We start from the raw sequence: 19,785 nt of genomic DNA on the forward strand, positions 1-19,785 counted from the left end.
GATTTATGTAAGTGCTGAAGACCCTACCTTAAGACTGCCACCATTCATCCTCCCATGTCTTAGGTGGGGCTGCCACTCTATGAATCTGTTTACGGTTAACCTAGGCAGCTTACTGTAGCAGAGAACAAAAGAAACAAATTATAAAGTTTCTTCCCAAACAGGGAGATGGGGGATGTGTGAAAAGAGTTAGAGCTGCTTCCCATTAGGCAAAAGCTCACCAACAAGTAGAAAATTATATCCAATATTACATTTGAAGGCAATCAGAACATTCAGTAACTGCTACATGGACAGCTCCACTGGGCTCTGAAAGTGGGTTCTAAAGATGAGGGTGCCTAACACAAAGGTCAGCGGCCTTGCGTAAGAGCTTAAAAACTACAGCACCTTCTAGATGGCCCCATTTAACACTGGAGTCTTCTCTTTGGGATTCACAGCTTGCACTTCTGTGGGGCCTTCTGAGCGGAATGCTGGGCCTGTTATCTTCATCCCCATTTATCCTGTGGGTGCCATGACATAAATGGAACATGGCTATCTACACCTGGAAACTATGAATGAAATAAGAATTCTGCTTAGGGAAGTATACCAAATTAGGTAAATATTTCTTGATGAAGTTCATCTTCTTCTGCTTTAGGGTTTATGTCAAAATCACTCAATGGGCAAGGATATTCAAAAAGGTATTTACGTAGAAACCATAAAGTACCCCTCTTTACAAACCAGGTGAGTGTGCTTGCCCTCTTCTAACCATTGTCAGGGCTCGTTTATCCAACCATGAAAAAGGATAGATCTTGAAAAAAATGTAAGGCATATAAAACAGCAACTAAGAGAAAGCCTGAAATGTTATATTGATCTGAGCTGGAGTGATGAATCCATCAGTTGTTAGCCATGTGACCCTGAGAAAGTTATTTAGCCTGTCTGATCCTTACTTTTCTCCACTGTTTGAATAAGTGCAAAGCCAGGCATTGATGCCAGATCTGTCTTTAAAGCCTGTTCTTTTAACCACCACACTGGACTGCTCCAGTCACTTTAAACAGCACCTTGCATGTGGGAACTCACTACATCTCGGCAGGCTGATTGATTTATCTTCAGGGGTACCTTCTTCAATCAAAAGCCATGACAGCTACAGCTAAATTCCAAGCACAAGAGAAACAGCTTTCCTCACTAAGTTCAAAACATGCACAAGCTCAATAGTTGGGTCTGAAACAGAGGCATTCCCTTCAAATAGCAATGAGTCTCATAATATGCTCTGCTCACAGCACAGAAAACCACACTTTAGGGTGGAAGCCACACTTTCGGCTAACCAGTTGTCTCAAAATCAAATACACCTCCAAAGCAGGAATGCCACTGTTTAGGAAGTTGAGAGACAAAATTTTAGTTGAGATATGAAATTTTAATTGACTAATTCAGCAAACCTTGTATAGTCTCCTGAGAGGGCAGTAGGGCCTATGTATCTAAATATTTTAAATTAGAAATTACAGTTATTTTGTGATTGTAGAGTCCTACAACACTTCTGAAGGCAGGGGCTAAGGCTACGAAGCTTGGAGTTGCCAGGTAAGTACCTTAAAGAAGAGGGTCAGCCACAGTACAATTAGCATTTGTGGGAAGTATGTCAATCTAGAGATGATATACCCTGACTACAAACATTCAAATTCAAAACATTTTAAAGCCATGTTAGCCGAACAACATACAACTGCAAGTCACATATGGCCCATGCACCACAATTTGCAAACCTACCTCAGAGAAAGGGAGACACTGCCATCCCCTCCCCTGCCCCTCGGGATTATCCTACAAGCAATACTGACAACACTGATGGCTGAGAGAGTCACTGGGAGTCAGGCTCCACTGCTTTCTACGTCAAGGCAGCCCTCCCCTGCCTGGCTTTTAAGTGGAGAACCATTCTCAACAGTGTTCTCAACTCTCGTACCACAAGGCAGATTTCCACACTGCACCACATGCATGCCATGCTCACTCACGTTCGCTTCTACCACCATCCTTTGCTCATCTTCTTTTCACAACTTCAAATGGCTTCTCCATTCCTAGGCCAAGCCAAATCCATGTTTAATTACATTCATTTATGTTTTGTGTCTTTTTTTTTTAATGGAATGGACTGAGACTCTCTGGGGAGGGTAGGGAAGGCTTCATAGAGAGATGACGTGTGCAGGGGTCAGAAGGAAGAATGGATGACTGCCAAATAGAAAAGGCAGGAAGAGCCATCTAGGCAGAGGGAACAGCATGTGCAAAGTCTTGAAAGCATTCTGAATGGCCACAGCAGGCCTGTAGGGATAACAGCCTGGAGAAGTTGGGTGTAGTCAGAAGAAGACCCTTGTTTGCCTCACTGAATGACAGGACATGATCCTGGAGGCAAAAGGAAACCAAAGGATCTGATTTTGGTCAAGGTCCCTAGTCAGGCCCATGTCTTCGATGGAGCCTTCTCTTATCACACAAGTACCTCCTTCCTCAGCATTCCTGCACCTGCAACAGCCATACCGCACAATCCGGTGTTAGGACCTACAGCCCTTACAGGTGTCTCAGTCTGTGTTCCCACTGACCTGAGGGTAGGAGCCTTTTATATTTTTTAACTTCTGTACCCTAAGAGTGCCTAAGAGTAGCAAGCAAGGGAATGCTCAGTAAATTCCAGGGCTTGACTGATTGATATTCCTCCAAGGGATGGATTAAGCAAACTAGGTTCCAAATCAAAATCACTACAGACCTTATCATTCGCCATGAGAGAATCCAGGACCACAAAAGTTAGCTTCAAAAGCAGCTATACTTGAGTCTACCCTCCATGAACTTGGACTGCTTTCTCTTTCTGCTCAACTCTGCTCTACCTCCTGTTTTCCCTCGGAATACTGGTCCAGAAGGGTACCAGCCCATCTCTGGTTTTAAACATACCCCTATTGACCAGGCAGGGGACAATCAATGCATTTAGTAAATGCATCTGGCCCTGAAGTGAGAGAGTGTGTCTGTTCCTGCATGTGAATGCCAAGTTGCAGGAGGTTACCATAGCAACTCCAACAGGGTGCTGCAGTGGGCAGCTTTGCACAGAGGTGCAGAAAAGCCATTCTTTAACATCTGGGCTTTGCTGTGCACCCTGGATTCTAGTAGGCACATCATGGCTTTAGGCCTTGGCTTGGGGATCCTGCAAAAAGGAAGTGGAATTTTGAATACCTGCTGGCTCAGTGTCCGTTTTTCCATGTGCCACATATTTCCCTCTCCATGCACAGCCAACATTACATATACAGCCCAAGACAGGCTCTTTAGAAACACGTAATTCCCTATACTCATCTTTATAGACTATGATGAACAGATTGTACTTGCACATCAGCATGACTTCCACACAAAATTACATGCACTGAATGACCCAGCAATCGCACATTTTAATGAGCAGCGTATTTACAATGTCCCTATTCCCAGCCGGCCCCCAGTTTTTATTGTTATTGGTATGTTTTTAATGCAAGAACAAATAGTGCCATCAAGAGTGTAGGTTGAGCTTAATGGAGTCAACTGAGCTGCACTCCAGGAATAGTAAACCAACTTTTCAAAGGACCTGGCAATTTTTGAAATTGCTTTTCCATAGGAGTTGGGCAGTGGGGGTTTACTCACCCACTTCTTCATGTTTTCAGTATGAAGAAAGAGCATGAGGGAGAAGTTGGATAACATTCCACTTGTGGCTCTTGCCTACATATGGATGGGCCATCTGGAAGCCATGTTCCTGCAACGTGAACTCTAGTTCACAGGTCATTAAGTAAATGGAACAGCCTCCTGTATAATTTTTTTTTGGTCGAGAGATTAACTTATGATTATTTTTGAATTCTCTCCTGAGCAAAACAAGAAGGATTTATGGCATCACTAAAGAAATGGATTGCATGGTGGACATGCACAACATAGTGAGAGATCCATCTGCACATGGGGAAGTGAGGGAAATGTTGCTTAAGGAATTCACAGGACCCCTTGGTGCTCTGCAAGATGCTGGAGCAGGACCACAGTATCTTTGCAGCTTGGCAGTGAATGAAGAGGAGTGGATTAGAAGTGATGTAGAGGTTCTAGTATCTGAAGGAGTTTTGTGGGCCAAGAACATTAAAATAGGCGTACCAAGAGGGAGAGAGAAAAGAAGGAAGGGCCTCTTGCCCAGGAAGGTCAATTTGTGTGCAGGAACACCTATGCCTACCTAAGGGGGCGCTGAGAACAAAGAAGACATCAGTGTTAACAGACTACAGTTGGGTGGTGATTTCTTTATCCAAAGAACTGTGAAGTGACGTGGAGATGTGGAGGTGGTTGAATGAGAAGGTTGTCACATGTAGGCCTGGGGGTAGAGCTTGCCAGGATGGGCACCAGTGGTGGAGGAAACTTCACTGCGCTGAAGCAGGGCCCCAAAGAGTCAGTAACCTGATGACAGGTAAGAATCCTGAAGGAGTGAAGACGAGAGATGTGGCCAGTGCCATCTGGCCTACATATGCCTGGCAAGGTGACAACGGGCTACCTGGTTCTAACTCCCAGGAGTTGTGGGTCGGGGTGGGAGCCCAGGGGGTGTGAATAAAGAACTGAACAACATGTGGCTGGGCGCACGGGGAAGGCTTATGGTTGCTGAGCTGGAAGCAGACAAGAAGTGCTCTGTCAATGTGCTCCTGAAAGAAAGCTGGGAGGTCAAGGCTGGGAAAGGTGTCAGAGAGCCCCATGCAACCTGTGTCTTGGGCCAGGGCGGCAGAGGGAAGGCTGAGGGCCCTGCATCCCGGTCGGATTTGGGGAGAAGTCAGGCGCACCGGCCCTCGCCGGCAAGTGGGTGTGGAGCGCGGTCAAGGCGTGGGGCGGATCCAGGGCGGCAGGCGTGGGGGAGGGGAGGCCGGCGCGAGCGGGTGTTCAGTGCGAGCCGGGGTGGGGGTGGGGACGCCGGGCCCGCGCCTCGGGCGCCGCGACCTCCCCCAGGACTCACCCAGCACGAAGTAGGGCAGCTCCGTGTTTTCCAGGTCGTCCACCACGACCATTTCCCCCGGGAAGTCGTTGCGCACCGAGAAGAGGAGCTTGGGCTCGGAGGCCGAAGGGCTGTGCATGATGCTCAGGTCGTTCTCGCGCAGAAAGGGCAGCGCCGACACAGTGATGCTTTTGAGCTTGCACTCCAGCTCCTTGGATGGGTCCACGTCGCCCGCGGCCGTGGCCAGCACCGCCGCCGGCCCCCAGCAGCAGGCGAGCAGGGCGCAGAGCCCGGCTAAAGCCATCTTGAGCCCCGGCGCCGTCCTCCCAGCCTGGCAGGTGGGGGAGGCAGCGAGCGGGAGGGAGCGAGCGAGCGAGCGCGGGAGGCGGGGGAGGCTGCGGAGCACGCGGGCCGGGGGAGCTGGTCCCGGAACCAGGCGCGGCGGGCAGGGTGCTGGGCTCCGCGCCGTTGCCCAGAGAGCCCGCGTTCTTTGTTTCCCCGAGCTGCTTATCTGGGGAAGGGGAAGGGGGTGGAGGTGGGGGGGAGAAAAGGGGGAGGAAGGACGTCGGAGGAAAGAGGAAGAGAGCCCAGGATTCTAGGGAATCAGGTCAGCCCCCAGCAAGCTGCCGCCTTTCTCCTCCTTTGCATCCCCCAGCACGAACACAGTCTTGGCTATTAGCTACCTGCACTGCATTTTTAAAAAATCGATCTTTGCAATGCAAAATCTTTGCCCTCACATCATCATCCAGATGGCCTGGAATCGGCTCACACGCACCCACCTTAAAAGGCGCTTTCTCAGAGCAGGTGGTGGTGGTGGGGTCTCTCTAGAAGCAAATCCACCCCCAGTTAGTATGTGGATGTAGGTGGTCCCTTTCTTGTCTTTTTTTTACCCACTAGTTGGATTTGTACACTGGACAAGCAGGTGCTGGGGTAAATGCACGTATGTGTTTTTACTCAGCACTACCTTTGCAGAAATATTTAAAGGAAATATTTGGTATATAGATACAGATAGATCAAGAGGTAGATAGCAACAACGAACAAAACCAATGTACTGTATACAATTAAGGAGGAGGCCAGAACTTTTATTTGCAACTTCTCTCTGCCTCTTGGTTTCCTTTCTGTTACAAATGCCATCTACCGTAGCCAATACAAAGATGATTTGGGGAATGCTGTGATTGATAGAAAAAGTACAGCGAGCACCAAGAAATACTGAGCCTTTACTTTTAGAGAACCTAGTCAATAGAACAGAGCTGGAAGAAAATGTGAGAAAACTAGTTTCAAGCACCCTCAGCAAATGGAAAAGGAAAAAAAGAATATATTGGATATGGACCAAGTCAGTCCCAGCCCAACCAGGAGTAGCACTGGGCAGGTAACAGTAACAAAAAATCATGTTTTATTTCCATTAGTGCAGGGCAGGGTTGCCTTAACAAAATACTAACAATGTGCAATAAACAGTAGGAGAAAAGTGGCATTTGTTTGTGGAATCTGATGTTTAACTGAACTTTCTCTCACATGATAACCAATAACTTATTCCAAAGTTTATTCCAACGTCATTTATTCAATGCTAATTTTAATACCAGGTGTTATGAGACTGGTGTAGGTAGTTCCTACTCTCTAAGAATTTAATTCAAAAGAGGACCCCCATTTAGATCCAATTTCATTCTCATTCTACCTGATGTCAATTTTCTAGCATATGTGAATGTATGTCCTGTAAAAGAACAAAGGTTTTGCCACATGTTTTAGGCAGTTACTCTAGCTGATAGATGGGAACAGAGAAAATGAGCCATATTTAAGGTCATGTTGAAGAGGCAAAAGATCTGTTTATCTCAAGGAATGAACAAAAATAGTTTGTTACAAGTTGAGTCATTTGAATGTGACTATCTGAGAACTAACCCAGAGGTATTTTAACATGCAGCTTTGTAAACAACTGCAAACAAGATTCATTAGCTAATGACCTTTCTAAAACTCATCCTCATCTTCATTACTTCTCTAGAAGGTATAATGAGGGAGAGAAAGACAGGATACTTTTTATTCTCCTCTCCCCAGCATAAAAAACAGTGTGAACTTAGTTAGGCAAGGTTTACCATTAAAACTAAAGTAGATGCCAGGAAAACACACTTAGTCCTACAATGTGAAAAATGGTATGAAACTGTTAGTCCAATCTCTCATTTAACAGATGAGGAAACTGAACCCACTGAAATGGTGATATGATTTACCCGAGATCCATCTCCTGAGAAGAGGTGGAGCTAAGACCACAAACAAGATTTCATTACCCCAGGATCTGTCCACTCCACAGTTACAGTACACCTAGGCACACCTAAGGATAAGCATTGGACTTGATGGGTCGCAGTAATTCCTTCAGTAAACATTGACATACCTACCATATGCTGGGCATGAAGCAAGGCATGGACAGATTCTAGAGGAAAAATATTCCTCCTGCTTGGAGTAACATGTATTCTATTATTATTTTGAAATCTTTCTTTCTAATTTTCTGAAGTGTCTTGAGTCATTTTAGAAAGCCCAAGTGACCATTTGGGGTTGGTTTTCTAATGTCACTGTCTAGAATTCTTTGCCTATCCATAGTCATTTTTACATGCTTTCTTACTCACATGGACAAGAAAAGAGTGTATGAATTAAATGGACATTGAAAAATGTGTATTGAGTTGGAAATATCGGAAGTTGGTGTCTCAAGCCTTTATAGACCACTGACCCTATGGAAGGGTGCAGCCAGAAAACAGTACAATAAAAAGAGATCGAATTTCGCCAGAGCATGGACTCCTGTAAACGTGGATGCAATGTCACATCACATGGCATCCTCTTGAAGAATTAAATACCTAGAGATAGGGGAGAGGTTGAAGGTCATAGAAACCAGACCATAACTACTGTATGATATTTTACATGGGACTGGGAGAAATTTGTATGCATCTATTAGTACCTTTGTGTATAGACAAAATGAGGTAGTGAGACAGCCAACTTTAATCCCAGTCTTACCTCCATAATTTGCTTATTTGGAGGTGAGACTGGACCATTCTTATCTTCAGTGCCCCCATCAATAAAATGAGTCAGTGATCTTGGCCCATCCTCCAGGCCACAGATTATATAAGTGCAAGTACTTATATTCACTAAGACAGTATATAAAAAATAGCAGGTTCTGTTATTTCCAATCCTGACTTTTCTCCTCAGGTTCAACTTACTCAACTATTCAAGATTCAAGTACCAGGGACTCCTTTCCTTGCCTCTTGTAATATCATTTGAATGCTTTCCCTGCCATTAACCTATTCTTTACCAGGTTGATCCTCATTGAATCTTGCTTTTGTCATTCTAAAATATTACTTTTCCTCCAGGATAAAGTTTAGGCATGGTTTAAAATTTTTTAAACTCTTCCAAATCTCACACTATATATTCTCTTAGATTTAGTGCTTACTACACTATCTAGCCCCTCCTCCCACAACACATAGATATCCCAGTTACATTAAAGCCCATTCTCCATTTTCACTCCCCCAACTGTTCAATCCATGTGGAAGGCACCACTCTTATTTTCCAGATCATCCCATCTCCACAGACCAATCTCCAGCCTTATCTATGCAGTGAGAACTTTTATCTGTTCCTCTTCTCTTAGCTTCTCTCACAGAGCACTTAACACACACACACACACACACACACACACACACACACACACACACACACACACATTCATTCACCTTACAAGGCCAAAGGCAATTTTCTAGTAAAATGTCTTACATTCAAAATTCTTACTTGCAAAATAGGAATAATAATAATGCATGCTTTTTAGAGTAGTAAGGAGGAAATGAGATAATGTATGTGAAGGATCTAACACATTTTAAGCAGTTAGTTGGTGCTCAGCAGTGATAGCCTTTGACCTTATTCCTTTATTCAATTCGTTCAGAAAGGGAGTAGGCTTCAGAATCTTCTTCAGGGGATTTTCTCCCACGTAGGAGGCAAAAGCAAATTAGGTGAATTAAACTTTTTGGTGTACATGAAAGATAATTGATTACATATGTCCCCAAAAGATGTGCACAGATCATTTGTAGTGGGTTGACTCATAATAGACAAAAAAAAAATGGAAACAACCCAAATATGCATGAAAAGGAGAAGTAAATGGCATATAGGCATGCAGTGGAATAGCACATAGCAATGAAAAATATGCAACTACCTGGATAAACCTCACAGACTAAATAACTGAAAGAAAGCTGACACAAGAGTGTATACTCTAAGATTCTATATTTATGAAATCCAAAACAACTAACATGAATTCTTTGAAGATGAAAGTCAGAATAGTAGTTATCTCTGGATAGTGGGGTAATTTGACTGAGAAAGGCTGGACTAGCTCCCCAAGGTGCTGGGAATAATAATAGGTTGGGGTTACATGGATGCCTATCTAAGCAAAAAGTCATCAAACTGTATACTTGTAGAATTTTTAATGTATATTATACCTCATTAATTTTTTTAACACAGATTAGGGCTCCATAGGAGAAGAAAGCATGGCAAGTTTTTCTTTTCTTAGATTTTCTTATCTCCCAACTTTAGCCCCTTTCCTTCTCTTTTAGACATCTTAGAAATTTTTGTTTCCTTTCCATTGAAATTGGTGATCATTTGTTCAACTACTTCCATTTACCCACTCCCTTCTATTACCTTACAAACTCTCAACAGGTGGTGTCTTATCAGCTGGGACAAGTTCAGGGGGTCTCTGTCTCTAGTAGGAAGCACAGAAATAAAGACCTCAGCAGTTGCACCAATTTAGGTTGTCACTGGTCCCTGTGGATGTTTTTATACTACAGGAGAGCTGGGGGACCTAAGACACCATTCTCTACTATGTTGTATAGCTTAGGCAAGCAGATGCTTACAGTGTGGAGAAGGAAGGTAAGCCTTACAAGATATGGAGGGGGGATAAAGGTGAAAGGGATAGATGTGTTCTAAAGCACTGAGGGTATGTATCTGAGAAATGTTTATAAGTTCTCCCCATCCACTCAGAACATGTGCCTCCCCGATAGTTTTCGGCTAATGCTGATTTATAGTACTTTGGCATCCATTAATCCTCTGCATTCTTTTCTCTTTTTTAGCTTTTATTTTTCTTCCAGTTTTTTACAAAATAAGCTTTGATATTCCTCTCCATTTAAGGAAACTAAACCAAAACATTTCTTTCACTTTCTATGTATTCCCCTCTCCTATTTCCCCCACCGCAGTTTACTGTGAACTACCAAATTCCTTTGCCAACTCCAACCCTTAGCTCTTCTGTGGAATCGGACTTGTCTTCAATTATTGCTCTCCCATGCTTTTGCCAAAATTTAGTGGAGCATTCTAGTTAGCTGAGCTTCATTTAGTTTTGCATTCTCATTAGGACATCAAGAATACATTTCAGTCTTTGATGCAAAGTTAATATTTCTTTTTCTCTCTCCTCTCCTCTCCCCACCCGCCAAATGCACAGGCCCCACAACAGCACCTGCTTCGCAGAAACAAGGCTGGCCCTGTTCTGATTTCCCCAGGGCTCCAAAACCAAGTGGAGACCCACAGTCCTTCTTCGTAACACACACTGAAGTGAAAGGAGACCCACAGAAGGAAAACACCACAGGCCAAACAATTCGCTTTTTTGGAAACAGGACATTTCCCCCCCTTTCATCTCTTTACCTTTGTCTTCACAACCCTGCTGTGCAGACAAAATGTTTGATTTAGCCCTTCGGAGTCTCTAAATCTGGTTCTCTTCTCTCTCTCCCCTTCTACTCTTCTGAGTTCCTACTATCTTTTCCCTATCTGGTATCTGTGTGTGTGTGTGTGTGTGTGTGTGTGTGTGTGTGTGTGTGTGTATGTGTGTGTGTGTGTGTGTGTGTGTGTGTGTGTGTGTGTGTTGGTGTGTGTGTGTGTGTGTACATTGTATTTCTCACTTGGGGGCTCATTTCTAATTAAGTAATTCAGGACCAAGAAGCTAAAATGCACAAAACAACTGAATAAAACCTCCAATTAGAAGGAAAATGGCTCAAATGGGCCCCTATCTCTGGGAGTTCTAGTTAAGCAAGCAAACAAAATGGTCTGGGATAAATGATTATTGTAACTCAGGAAGATTAGAAGAAAATGCAATTAGCTCCCTGGCTTCTTCTGTTCCTCAAGCCTTCTTACATTCTCCAACTCCCCAGCCGTGAATTTATCCAAGGCTTTCTAGTCCACACCAAAAAGTCCCTGCTGCCAAGCCGTGAGGGTTAACAGAGCTGGCACCCCAGCCAGCCAGCTCCCCAAAGGAGACAGCGGTGAGACCCCGAGCCCGCCCCCTGCCTAGCGCCCGGCCAATGGGCGTCCGGGGAGAGTGTGGGCGCTGCGTCCCATTGGCTGCCAACGTACGTGCATAAGAAAGAGAGAGGCAGGCAGGGCAGCATTGTTATCTTAAGACACTCATCTGGTGTCAGAGTCTGCAGGTGACACTGCCTAGGTGCGGAGCGCGTAGTCGGAGCGGGGACGCGCCTGGCTGCAGCCCTGAGATGGAAACCCTGTGCCTCGGGAGCTGCTTCGGCTGCCTCCGCGGCGCCTCCGCTGAGCTCGGAGGGCCCCGCTAGGACTTGCCCAGGGATGTGCACCTGCCATGCGGGGCGAGCACAGGGGCAGGTCTGCAGGCTGCGAGCAGTGAAGTCGGAGGACCTGTCTCTGCCCTGTGCACCACAGTGACTCCAGGAGAGGGAGAGGGCGGTGAGTCTCTTTAGAGTTACAAGAAAGGCAAGATCGTGGGTTCTCTTCGGTGGAGGGAAAGGGGACTCCCCCAGTAGGGCTTTGCACTTTCCTTCCCTCTCCCGCTGCGTGTGCCCCGGCCCAGCGCCGAGACCCCCTTGGAACATGCTCTGCGTGCCTGGGACCCTTGCTGCCTGGCGGGAAGGCGGCAGGCAAGGGGTCTAACGGCGGCGGCGGCAGCAAAGCGGGAGCTAGAGAATTTGAAAAGAGACATCCGCTCCCTCTCACACGCTGAGGGGGAGGCATTTGCGTTTCCCCAAAGGAGAAGGAGCCGCCAGAAATCATGAAGTAAAAACTTTGGAAAGCTGCCACCGAAGATGTTGCACAAAAACCTGGGATCTTTTAGGAGACTCCTCCCAGTCGGGGGAGGTTTGGGGAGCAGCTGATACAGCAAGGAGGGCTCTTGCAAGGATTCAAGGTAACCGCGCGGGGGTTTGGGGATTTTTCTCCATCTCGTTTTCGTTGTCCTTTGGTGTGTCCCTTGTAAAGGGAGAGTTTTGCCCTCCTGCAACCCTCTTGCCCTAGTGCCTGGCAGATGCAGGCGGAGGGAGTGATCCCTCAGCCCTCTTAGTTTCTGTCTTGTGGAACTGAGTGGTGGACTTTGGGGTTTGCTAGAGATAGCCCTGTTATTGCCTCCTGGTTTTGCATGGCTGTCACACGGCTTGGGCACTCTGCCTGACCTATATTGCTTTTGCCTGGTTTGAGTCCTCAAAGTTAGTGCAACTCCCATTAGCTTCAGAAAATCCAATCGGGCTGCATAATTGCAGAAGATGACGAGGACTTTTGCCTGCAGAGCCAGATGCCAGACTGAACTGTACTCAGTTCGCTATGTTTGGGAGGGACCCCGAAAAGCTGAGGTCATGGTACATGATGCATCTATAGTCACATGTTCATAGGGCTATATTCATACATTCACAGGGCTCTGTGGCATATCTGTAGAGACCTGTCTCTCTCCTCATGCACAGGTAGCCAAGAAAAAAAATTCTGAAGTGAACCCTGTAGGTTGCAAATAGTCTCCCCAGGGTGGTGGCAGAAGCCCCAGTGATTAAGTTGAGCCTGCAGCACATTGGAGATGCCCGGGAGAGCATTGCTGTGCTGGAAGGATGGGCGATGGGCATGCTGACATTATCTAGCAATCTCTCTCTCCCTGGTTCTGTGTTCATCTGGGTAGAGTCTAATGGTGCCTACAATGTGTGTGTGTGTGTGTGTGTGTGTGTGTGTGTGTGTATGCACGCGCACGCGTGTGTGTGTGTGTGTGCCTGTGCTCACAGCTGTATGCAGGAAACAGGCTGCCGACAGGAGAACCATGCATGTGCAGCTCTCTGCCCAGGCCCCAAATGTCTGGAGTCTTCCTTCCTAGTGAGAGCACGAACTTGGGAGCTGCTGTTCCAGCCCAGAGGAGTTTTCTCCTCACGAAGCGGTCCTTCTGCATGGTACATATTTATCCAGGGTATATAGACCTAAACCAAATGTTAAGTAATAATCAAGCTAATGCACTGTAACGTGATTGAACAACCCCTCTGTAAAGAACTGTGTGTGTGCTTTTCCTAGGCCTGAGAGCCGGGTGCCCAGAGCAGGAACAAATGTTTTGTTAAAAGCATAGCAATTCTAACAGGCCATGCTTCAAACTGGGCAATCAGGGCCCTATCTAGCAGGAACAATTATATGTCAGCATAGAACAATGAGGAGAATAAAAGGTACATTGTTAGTCAAGTATTTCTGCCTCTGTCCTTCTCCAGACATGTACATGTAGAAGGGACACTCTTTCTGACCACTCTCTCTAGAACACATGCAATTCCAGTATTAACCAAGCAGCTAAAGTATTTTACAAAATCCCCTGGGGGGCAGTCTGATGACATCAGGCAACAGCAAAGTGATGCTGGAGTTTGTGTGTTTTCCTTCTTGATTTCACACAGTTGTGTGCATGTTATTTGTTTAAGGCAGGACCCTCCGGAGTTCCCTCTCACCCAGAATAAGTTGCTTGGCAGCACTGGGAGCACGGCCAAGCAATGCTGCCCCAGTGATCCTGAAATCCTATTGATATCATAGCTGCTGCCTACTCTGGGGAAAGTGGCATGCTTTGCTTCTTTTAGGGGGGATATGATTTGAGTAGGTGCAGAGCACAGTTACTGTGAATTGTCTGAGGGAAAGGAAGTGAATGTCAGGCGGTGATCCTCCCTGCTGGAGGGAAGCTGATTCCAAAGGGCTGGGCAGCTGAGCTGCAGCCATGGAGAAGATAGAAGCATCCTTGACTCTTGCTTCTCCCTTCCCACCAAAGGGGGGCTGGCATTGCCTCTGAGAATGGAGTGATGTGTGCTGCAGTGTGGGCACAAGAAAAGAGGGAGGAGGGTCCCTGCTTGGCCAGCCTCATGGATAGGGGCGTCTGCTCCTATTTGGCCTTTAAGATCATCCTATGGGCACTCCTTTCTGGCCTTCTAACAGGTTGTTTACTGAGCAAGACCAGAGGGCAAAGCACATCCCTGCGTCATCAACTCCTTCTAATCTCCTTTCCCAAGGCACAGTCTAGCCACTGGGGAGCATCACATAAAAAAGATCCCTTTTGAGACGGTGCTCCAAAATCCCTGCCCAGCTCACAAACAAGAGGTAATCTGGAGGGACTTGAGCCACCTGCGTGGGCACTTTCTGCTGACTGGGATGCTTAGTGTGGAGGTTTCCTGGTTAGTGTTTTGTTTTCCCCACTGTGCAGTGTATTTTTTGGTGATTCAACTCTTTCTCTTAAATAAGAACTTGTTTACATTCTATAATGGTATCCTTCTCCAAAGGGCTGAGGGCATTTTAGGGAGCTCATCTAACTAATCCTCACATAGCTTATTGTCTCATTTATCTCTGATCACCCTAAGAAGTAGAGCTAGAATGATTTTAGCTTCCTGCTGGGAAAAGGGAGAGAAGAGAACCTCAGAAAGGTGAACTATGTTGCTCTGGGTCACACAGCAAGGAACGGAACCTAGGGGCTGGTGCCTGGGTCTCATCACTCTTAAACCAGCCACAGACTCGACTGACTTCTCCAAAGAAATGGTTTCATCTTAGTAGCTGTGATATGATTCAGTTGTTCTGTACTTTACAGGAATGGGAGGTTCTGGTGACAGAGGGCTTCTCTGGCACTTACAGAAGGGCGGTGAGGGACAAAAGTCTTATAAGACTGCCTTTGCCTTCAATGATCTTACAGTCTAGTTAGGAAAATAGCTTTACATCTGGAGAAGAGGTAAATGACAATATACACTCTAAATGGCAGTTCAATGCAAGAGATTCATGAGGCTGACCAAATTAATGTACGATTGATTTATACAAATAATGAGATCTATCAGTATTCCAAGGAGGAAGAATCAGAATTGTGCCAAGGGAGATGGAGTGAGATTTGTTTGGATAGGGAGAAGTGGGGAAAGGATTCCAGCTGACAGAGAGGCTAACTACAGCGCAGCCGACAGGGCTGGAAACTTTGAGGTTTGCACGTTTCCTTGGGGTTTGCCCTAAGCCGCTTCTCCACTTCGATCCTGGAAATATCATACACTTGGGTTAATTATTTGAAGCATATATTGACAGAGGAAGCTTCCCTTGCGCCAGGAAGAGGATTCTGAAATGTTGGATATCTCATTAGGCATTGAGAACTACCTCACCTTCTGCCACTCTCAAGTTGAGTCCATATATTATGGGAAAACACCGTTCAAGGTCAGGGGCTTATCAATATCACATCAAAAGGTTTGGCTGAAGATGTTGGGGGAAAGCAGGCAAATTTCAATAGAACACAAGGAAATCTTTTCCTGTTTTAGAATCAGAATTTCTAAGAGAGCGTTGGTTTTCTTCCATTTCTTATTTCTCCACCCAAGTGTCCCTGTTGGGGTTTTCTTGCAGCAGGCAAAATGACAAAGCCCTTAGACATTTAGCACTGAGCAGATTTTCAGTCTTAAGATTCTTGAGCATGCCCATGTACATAACCTCTTGTCTCCCCTCCTCTTTCCCTTTTAATAAAACATATGCTATAGCAGTCACAAAGGAGGAGACCACAAAAAGCAGGCCGGGTGGGGTGCGGTACTGCCCGCGGCTGTACCACGGGGCACTACAGTTGCTCAGCTGAGCAGGAGATGGGAGAGGTGGTCTGCCAACGTGGGCAGCATCAAGGAAGGGCCAAGGCTGCAGACCACCAGGAAATGGCTGTGACTTATCAGCCACACACATTTGCTCCAGCAGTGAGCCTCCTCTCCTGGAGAGAAGGTCAAAGCAAAGCATAGTTCTGGGAAAGAACTGGAGGCACAACCAGCCCATATATTGGTCTTCGATGGCTTGAGACATGTGCTTAGCCTACACTGGGGGCCTTGGTTGCTTGGGGGCCCCATTCCAACATGGAAGAAATACCTATCAGGCACAGAGAAGGGGACGGACGGCTTACTGCAAGTCACACCATAATCGCTCTCAGGTCAGGAGGAAAATCCCTAAGAACCTAGCTGATTTGTCTGCATAGCTCCAGGAATTCACTCTGGAGATGAGTTCTGAGGGATATTTACTTTTTTTTGAAACAATCCTCCCCTCGGCCTTGTGTCACTTTTGTTTCCCATGGTAAATGGCCATGCAGTTGCATGGTGGGGCTGATACCTTTTCTCATTACTATGCAGAAGTGTCCACCACCTTGTTTGGAGGCTAAGGTAGAGAGAGGTCCAGCCCACTGGCGCGGGGTTAATAGGGGTGGGTTAAAGCCGCTTCTCTTAGGAACTCAAGGCAGGCACCTCATGCATGCTTCAGACAGAGGGCTGCAGTAGACGGGTCTCACCTGACCAATGGGGATGCAGGTTGATCTTTCTTGAAATGGTCCTTCTGCCATGCAGATGGAACATCATGACAGCATGGAATCTTCATCAATCAGTTCCATTATTCCTTTTACTTAAGTTCATGTGAAAGGCAAATATACCTGGAATGCTGGGTCAAGCCAAGGGAGTGGGCAATTTGATACCTCACAGGACTGAGCTCTAACTGCACTGTTATACCAGTGCTTTAGCCACCAGTCACATGGGGTCCTTGAGCACTTGAATGTGTGTTGTAAGTGTAAAATACACACTGAATTTTGAAGACTTGGTTTTTAAAAAAAGGAATATAAACATCTCAGTCATTTTTCAATATTGATTACATGTTAAAATGATAATATTCTGGACATACTGGGTTAAATATATTAAGATTAGTTGCACCCATTTCTTTTTACTTTTAACATGGCTACTAGGACAGTTAAAATTATATATGTGGCTCACATTATATTTATTTTCTAAACCTTGCAGTATATTTTATTTTCAAATCCTTTTCTTAAGTGTACTTCATCAACCTTGTTTAATCAAACTGGCCTACTTTCTGTTCTTCAATGTTGACTATATAAAGTAGGGATCATTACCACTCTGAGCCTCAGGTTCAACATGTATAAAATAAAAAAATAAGAATGCCCCATCTCTCAGAGGGTTGTTCTAAATGGTAAACGAGATAAAATACATAAGGGGCCAAACACAGTTCCAGGCACATGGTGGATGCTCAACAAATGTCAACATCTTTTTCGCCCAAAGGTCTTCACATTGCTACCACCAGGATTAAAATGTCCCAAGGCGAATTCATTATGCAACAACTGCACACATAAAACTATTCCTTCTCCACAGTCCCTAGTTTGACTAATGGCACAGCCAACCCCCCCGAAACATAATGAAGAAACACAGGTTGTCCTGGGCTCCCCTTTCTCTCACACAGCCCCCCACATGCGGCCGGCCCCACGGCCCTGCCAGGTGTATGTACCTCCTCATGACTTCTCAAAGTCACCTGCCCCCCACCCTGCCTCCTGCCGCCCTCTTGGGTCAGGCTCTTATCCCTTCTCACCCAGACTCACCCAGTACTTTGCCTCCACATTTCCTCTCCCGAAGGCTAGCCAGTCCAGTGTCCTCACAGCTAGGGTGACCTCCCAAAAGGGTAAATTCTACTCCCCTTACTGGAATTCTCCAGTGACTCCCCACCACTGTCAGAATAAAGGCAAATTCCTTAGCCTGACAAACAGGAGATCCTTCACGAGCTGGTTTAATAGCCTACTTCCCACCCCTCACTCCAGCTACACACAATGAAATGGGCGGTGTTGTTTTCCTACAGATAATTCTCCTACCCTGTTCTCTGTTTCCTGATGGTCACGGAGCTTCAAGACTGTAAAGATGAGCTCTCTGTGAGGATTTCCCTGAGACTCTGGGAAAGAATTAATTGCCTCCTCTTCTATACTCCTCCACATCACACTCATAAACTGTTTTTGCACTATCCCCACCACACTGTAATGATTTGTTTATATGACTATCTCCTGTACTCAGAGCCCAGGCAGGGTTGAGGTTCAAAGACATATTTCTCAGGAAATATTTATCCAGTATATTATTATGACTACGTGCTGGTACTCTTCTTAGGACTGAGGATTCAGCAGTGAACCACACATAAAAGTCCTGCCACCAAGTCGCTTACATTCTACAGGGAAGATAGGATGATAGTTATAATAATGATTATTATTGACAGTGCTGGTAATAGCTAGCACTGCAATAGTACTTATGTGACAGGCACTATACTGAAGGCTTTACCGACATTAACTCATTTACATCACCTAATGATCCCGTAATTCCCACTTTAATAAATCCTAGATTCCCTTTTTATAGGTGAGTTGGAGGCCCAGCAAGGATAAACAATTTGTCCAAATACGCAGTGGGTAGCTGGCTTTCTAACCCCTTTTAGATCCTGCATCCATTGTAGGAAAGAGTGATTGAGGTCAGGGAGGGTCTCTTGCAGAAGGGAACATTTAAACTGAAACCCAAGTTGTCAACTACGGAAGCTAGAAACCCCAGGGTAAGGCAGAATCTGGGGTCTAAAGAAGAAAAGTGCTGTACTCTCCCCAACCAAGCCTCTAGTTGCTGCGAGGTCCCCCTCACTGCTGGAGGGAGCAGACTCAGTTTCAGCTGGTCTTGGGGAGCAGCAAGTGGTCCAAAGGTTCCCAGACCCCTCTCCCATCAGGCCACTTGTCCCCTCTGTTCTTCTCGGTTAAGACATTCTCATTGAAGCATCTGGTTTCCTGCTCTCTACAAAGGTGGAAGGTGCAAATACATTTGTGCACATCTCTGCTCTGCTGAACCACTTTATTTCACTTCTCTCCTGTGAAAGATGTGTCACTCAGAACCTTACTGAGTGACAGGCATGGGCACAGCAAAAAGGCTGGAGACACCCCAGAGGCATGAGCAAAAGGGGGAAAGAAAATTTTTTTAACATGATGAGAAGTGAATTGGACTGGAGGGAGAAATGGGAATTTGATCAGGGAGGACATGTAAGGGGGCAGGGTGCTTCTGAGATGCTGCCAGTGTTTAGCTTCTTGACCTGGGCGGTAGTTTGTGCTATAAATTTTCATATATATGCATGTATACACACATACACATAGCCACATGTATTTCCACACATATAACACACATCTATGCACATACATACATGTGTCTTCTCTGAATATTTCTGGTAATAAGGTTAAAAAATAAGATTTGGAGAGCCAAAAAAACTTGGGTGGGGCAAGTTCATCCCTATTTAATATACATCTGAAGCCTGCTTTATGATAAAAACTGCACTAGGATCATTTTTGCTTATGTTATCTTATGTAATTTTTATGACCACCTTATGAAGTAGGTATCATTCCTGTTTACAGACTGAAATTGAGCAAGACAAGGTATAGAGGAGCTGACATTCAGACCCAGGACTCTTTTGTCTCCAAACTGCCCTCTGTCTTCCATGTAGGAAGGCCTTGAGAGTCAGGGAGGTGGGGAGAAAGAGCCCCTATTTCTGGGTCAAACTGGGGCTTCAGTTGAATCTTGGTCACTTACAAGCTGTGTGACCTTAGATATGTTACATAACCTCTCTGTGCTTCAGGATCCCAATCTAGTAAAATGGAGGTGATAACCCTTACCTTACAGAAACATCATGCAGATGAAAGACAATGACTGAAAAATATCAGCAAAGTACCCGCCACACAATAGGTATTCAGAAAATGGCAGCTGCTGTTTTTGTGTCCTCAAATATTAAACATAACACATTGACTTCCATGGAGAGCAACAATGGTATTTAGCTGTGGTTCATGAGAGTCAGGTAGTAGCTTCAGTGTATGC

The 19,785-nt window shown here is 45.6% G+C and overlaps 2 protein-coding genes across 8 annotated transcripts in view; one reads left to right on the forward strand and one right to left on the reverse strand.

Annotated features, from left to right (window-relative positions):
• ASTN1 (astrotactin 1) overlaps positions 1-5,207 on the reverse strand; it is a 287,020-nt gene extending 281,813 nt beyond the window's left edge. For all 4 annotated transcript variants that reach the window (XM_073216801.1, XM_073216800.1, XM_073216799.1 and 1 more), the window contains exon 1: positions 4,925-5,207. In XM_073216801.1, coding sequence (XP_073072902.1) covers positions 4,925-5,207 — 283 coding nt within the window. The remainder of the gene's footprint in view (positions 1-4,924) is intronic.
• BRINP2 (BMP/retinoic acid inducible neural specific 2) overlaps positions 4,309-19,785 on the forward strand; it is a 115,839-nt gene continuing 100,362 nt past the window's right edge. Inside the window, exon 1 of one of the 4 annotated variants that reach the window (XM_073216805.1) lies at positions 4,309-4,390. The gene's annotated coding sequence lies outside the window, so the exon portion shown is untranslated. Of the gene's footprint in view, positions 4,391-5,136; positions 5,242-11,247; positions 12,054-19,785 lie in introns of those variants that run through there. The other 3 variants (XM_073216806.1, XM_073216803.1, XM_073216804.1) reach the window with 3 other exon arrangements.

The sequence above is a fragment of the Manis javanica genome, chromosome 11, assembly GCF_040802235.1.
Source record: "Manis javanica isolate MJ-LG chromosome 11, MJ_LKY, whole genome shotgun sequence".
Lineage (NCBI taxonomy): Eukaryota > Metazoa > Chordata > Mammalia > Pholidota > Manidae > Manis > Manis javanica.